At 52.8% G+C, this 5,060-nt stretch overlaps 2 protein-coding genes across 2 annotated transcripts; both read right to left on the reverse strand.

Moving 5' to 3' along the window:
• Positions 1–729: 729 nt before the first annotated feature.
• On the reverse strand, positions 730–1,065 carry SARC_05019 (hypothetical protein; the record flags this gene model as incomplete). The annotated part of the gene is made up of 1 exon (XM_014301128.1): positions 730–1,065. One exon carries the CDS (start codon positions 1,063–1,065, stop codon positions 730–732), a length of 336 nt encoding a protein of 111 aa, XP_014156603.1.
• A 1,077-nt stretch (positions 1,066–2,142) lies between these two features.
• On the reverse strand, positions 2,143–2,826 carry SARC_05020 (hypothetical protein; the record flags this gene model as incomplete). The annotated part of the gene is made up of 1 exon (XM_014301129.1): positions 2,143–2,826. The coding sequence occupies one exon, from the start codon at positions 2,824–2,826 to the stop codon at positions 2,143–2,145; it is 684 nt and encodes a 227-aa protein (XP_014156604.1).
• Positions 2,827–5,060: the final 2,234 nt, after the last annotated feature.

Raw genomic sequence — 5,060 nt, forward strand, 5'->3', positions numbered from 1 at the left:
CTGCGAGTACATCTTGGCTCATTATTACACTTACACTACAATTTGTTATTACTGCCTAATACAGTTCGTTAGATTAGTGATGTAGCTTGTGGCACTTTATGTGCCACACGCCACTTCTGTGTACTCAAACATTATGACCGTGTAAATTCACATGGCATTATGACCATGCGACTTCACATGTGTGAATCCTCACAAATAATGATGACACAGATATTTTGATAACTGTTGTCAGGTCTGGTCGGCCCAAATCCTGGCCAAGATTTGGGTCGGCCAAAACCTAGCCCTAAAACCCTAGGGCTCAGTTCACAGTCAATCATAACCCCTCGCTACGATTGCGTGTCGGCATAGCTTGCCTGAGGCGCCGTCGTAGCCTTACTGTGTCTGAGCACAGTCGCCTAGCGACCCTGCCCCGTGTACGTCTAAAAGAAGAAAAAAAAGAAAATCAACCTATGCGCACATCGTGTGCGCATCCAGAGAGGCTTACTTTCCACCCCCACTTGGGAGGTGGAGTTCGTCCACCCTACCTCACCCTTGAGGATTTCACTACGGCAACTAATGACGAGCTGGCACTTCTACTCTGTTCTCGGACAACTGCAACTCGCCCCAAGCCCGGAGGCGTCCTCGCCTGTACGTTCCAGACTAAGCAAAGGCAAAGCACTTCTCTACTTGGCGTTTGAAGTGTGCTCTCTACTTCTCATCCGAGAACATGCTCTCCAACAGCTTGTTGTATCACTTGTGAAGCACATGCTGACCCTTAGACCCTGGTACCAACAGTGTGTAGCACTCCAGGTCCGCCTCGTCACACCACATCTGCCACCTGCCCCAGACCGAGCTCATGCCAGTAGACCACGTACGCGCCTTCTTGGTTCGACGAAGGCAGTGTCCTATCGTCTGCTTGTACCCATCCTTCTTGTCATAAAGCGGCGAGTGGTATAGGAGCCAATCCTCATACGGACTATTCGGGCGATAACGCATGTGTGTCCTCGCATCTGCTTCCTTCGGGAGTTTCCCAATGTGCGGTTTCAACTCCGCCCTAAGAAACCTGCGGTGAATACCATCCGCCATCTCCACCACATGAGTGAGTGGAGCTTGCACTGACACCACCTGCGCTGGGCCACCCCACCTGGCTGACAGGTCGTGTGACTTGCCGCGCAACCGATACTATACTTGCGAACCAACCGGCAACAACGGCACATCTTCACGCCTGATGTTGGCACGAGTCTGCTGTCCCAACTGAGCACGACGGTCCCGCATGGCTGCTACAGCATCGCGGACCATCGCCTCAGTGCCCTGCTCCGATTCCAGCAGCGACAACACCCGATCTTGTAGCTCCAGTCGCTTCTGAACGTTGAAGTCTCTGCCCGTCAGATAAAAAAGGGCGAGAAACCCGTGGCCGAATTACGCGTAGCATTGTAGATCCTCACCATTTCATAGACCAGGTGCAACTATGCATGCGGAGAAACATCTGCTGCTTCTATCTCCCTGCGCAACCAGTCCTTCATCGTTCTGATAAGGGTCTCTGGTCGCCCGTTGCTCTGATGCCGATCCACCGTGATCCAGTGCGGTTCTATGTTGCGACGTTGGCAGAAGGTCGTAACATCCCCGTTCTGAAACTTCTTGTCCGCGTCAATCACCAGTCGCACCGGTGAACCCTACGCTAATACTTGCTCCTCCATGAAGCGAACAACAGCCGGACCATCCACATTAGGACCAGTCATCCGACACATCCTGACACGCGTCGCATCTTTGTCGCACATGAGTGCACTCCATGGTGCCACTCCAACCCCACAATGTGCGTACAAGCTGGTCCAATCGCTTGGCACTTGCGTGCGCAAATAGCTCGTGGGTGTAACGTACAATCCGCTCCACAATTGTACCCCCCACTTCCACCCCGAAGACCGAGCGCTCATCTTCCTCATTCTCATCCACGGGGTCTGCTTCCCTCCTAGCACGTTCCTCAGCACTAAGAGATTCCTGAACCTCTGGTTCATCCAGATCCATGTCGCCCTGAACAGGCAGCATGTCGACAATCTCGGCCGAGTCTCTCTGTCTCCTAGTGAGCTTCGGAGACTCCGCACTCTGGCTTCGAGTGTACATAGCTCCTATAGACCCCTCAGCCTGAGACTCGTCACACTCGTCCTGCTAGGTTTCCGCCTTGCGTACAGACTGCTCCAGCACTCCGCTGGGATCCTGCCAGGACTGCGTGGAAAACGCGTCTACCGCAGAGATGGGTGTGGTCTCTACCCCTGCTTCCTCTGCAGGGAGCACACACCTAGCTCTCTCACTACTCGGATGGGTAACAGCACTCACTGTGTCTTCCTGCACCATACAGGACACAGCCTCATCCTCACGTTTACTGCCGCCGCCAGAGACTTTCGCTGGGAACCCGCACCTAACCCTCTTACCACTCGGATGAGTCACAACACCCACTGTGTCTTCCTGCATCATACAGGACACAACCTCAACCTCACACATACTGCCGCCGCTAAAGATAGGTGTAGCCTCTACCCCAGCTTTCGCTGGGAGCCCACAACTAACCCTCTTACCACTCGGATGGGTAACAGCACCCACTGTACCTGCCTGCACCATACAGGACACAACCTCAACCTCACGTTTTACTGCCGCCGCAGCTAACCTCTCGAAGACAGGACGCTCCGCTTCCAGCTTCACCCAAAGGTCCTTACGCAACTTGTGCGGTCTGTACGGACTCATGTGACACACCAATGTCACAAAGTTAGGCGCAGGCATAACCTCACGGCCATGCTGTAAGAAAACTCCTTCCTTTGGGTAGATCACTACCGGATTTGCCGAAAGCATGGGTACCATCTCCCTAAACCACCTCGCCTCCGGAGCGTACGGACAAACCAACGTAGCTGTTGCCTTGTCCCTCCTGATCCTGGCTACCACTCCGCCAAATTCTGACCACTTAGGGTTGAAGTACCACCTTGTACCCTTCCATGTGCACAATGCAAACACCCCCCCCCCCCCCCACCCCCNCCCCCCCCTGGCCAGCGTAGGCTGGTAAAACAGCTTCATATGAAAGTTGGTCGGATTCTAATCCTTCTATATCTTGGTAAACCAACTCTTACTCAAGGCATAGGACTCCATCTTTGGTTCCACCACCACCGGCTCACTCCAATGGACTCGTTCCTCGACCGGAGCACTCCGCAACTGCATGATCGGGTCAATGTGGTAGCCCAAATGCGACTGCATATCAGCCACAGGATTCAACACACCCGGTATGTGCTTGAGTACTACGTCAAAGTCTCTCAGTACTTGGGCATAGCGGGCCATCCTCCGATCTCTCACCGACGAATCGTACGACAGCGGCTCCTTCGTCAGCATCGTGACTAGCGGTTCATGGTTCGTGTAGCTCGTGAGTGGATGTTGCGACCTCTTGACTATGTTCCATGACTTGTGTAAGCAGTACATAATGGCAAGAGCCTCCTTATCCGTGATGTGGTAGCCTAACTGGGCAGGGCTGAACTTTGACGACCAGAATTCTACCGGGCAGAGCTTCTTTTCTCGTTGAGCAAACAGCCCACCCCTACAGGGTCGCACGCATCGCAGTACATCTCCAGCTTATCATCGAACAGATGTTCAACCAAAACCCCCCTCTTGGCCACCTCAGCTCGGGTGCGTTTATATGCGTCCTGCTGGATCGGACCCCAAACAAAAGGGACATCCTTCTTGCTAAGATCTGAGATAGGTGCCATGATCCTGGAATAATCCGGAATGTACTGACTCCAGAATCCTATAGTGTGATACCAAGACCTTATCTGTGGGTGGGGGCATGCGTAAGATAGACTCCATCCGATCGTCGCTGATGGCCGAGCCACTCTCATCCACCAACCGCCCCAGCGCCAGAACTGCTCTGTCGGAAAAACCAAAACAGCACTTCCTCAGATTCAGCTTGACATTATGCTTCTTGCACGCGGCTATCAAGGCCTTGATGCTCGTCCAATGTCTCTTAGTATCATTGTCGGCCACACCCATATTATCAATATAGGCCTTAAGACTGTCGACACTTTGGAAAGCATGTTTCATTCGTTGCTGCATAACCCAAGACGCCGGCTTGATACCAAAATGCATACCCACAAATGTGCGCTTACTCCAAGGCGTCCAGAACGTCAAGAGATGCTGAGACCCCTCCGCAACCTTGAGCTGACAGAATCCTTGCCCACGATCAACCATGGTCTGATACTTCTTACCTCGTACCGCTGACAAGAACTCTTGCTCCGTAGGCACAGGATATTCCTCACACTCCAACGTATCATTGAGCTTCTTAAAGTTTATACAACACCACCAGTCGTTGACTGACAATGGTACAAACTCAGGTTTCTTAAAAACCATGTGCGGCATAGCACAATAGCCTTTTGCCTCAGCTTCCGATATCTCTCGGGTTATACCACCATGGTCCCAGTCACCAACCTTCCCACCGAGCACCGTAGTGAAGGTAGGATCCTTGTTAGGGTGTACATTGTAGCACGGCTGCGACCCATCTTTCACTTTAAATTCAACTCCATGAAGGAAACGGATGTCGCCAAAGACCACGAAAGTGGGGGCAGCCGCATTGTAAGCTACAGACCTTCAGCAGCACGCACGCCTTGTGCAGCTTATGTAACTGGGATTGGTCGAACTCCAAATGCGCCTGTGGGTCCACTTCTTTGGCCGGGGATACCGTCGTCGCTCCAATGGGCATGTCAACCTCTGCTAACAAGTCATGCAGCCGTGGCAACACATACTCGTCTACATTGTCTAGCTCCGCCGTATTGGCCAAGTAATCCAGCCTCTTCTTGATATCCATAAAGTGCGCCTGCACTGAAGCAATGTAGTTCTTGCGTTGCTGCTCCCTAAACTCATTCCTGTGGATCGCCCTCAAATCGAGATGGCTGCGCAGCGAATTGAGCTCAGGCTCTGCGGAATTCGCACATCAAGTCTCCGCGTCTTGCATCGAAATTGTGTGCGCCGTGCTGTCGCCCGCTTACCCGGCGGGCTCAGCACTACCGGCTGATTATCATCTGCTGCCTGAGACTCCAGAAAGTCTATGACCTGAGTCT

This window comes from Sphaeroforma arctica (genome assembly GCF_001186125.1).
Source record: "Sphaeroforma arctica JP610 unplaced genomic scaffold supercont1.305, whole genome shotgun sequence".
Lineage (NCBI taxonomy): Eukaryota > Ichthyosporea > Ichthyophonida > Sphaeroforma > Sphaeroforma arctica.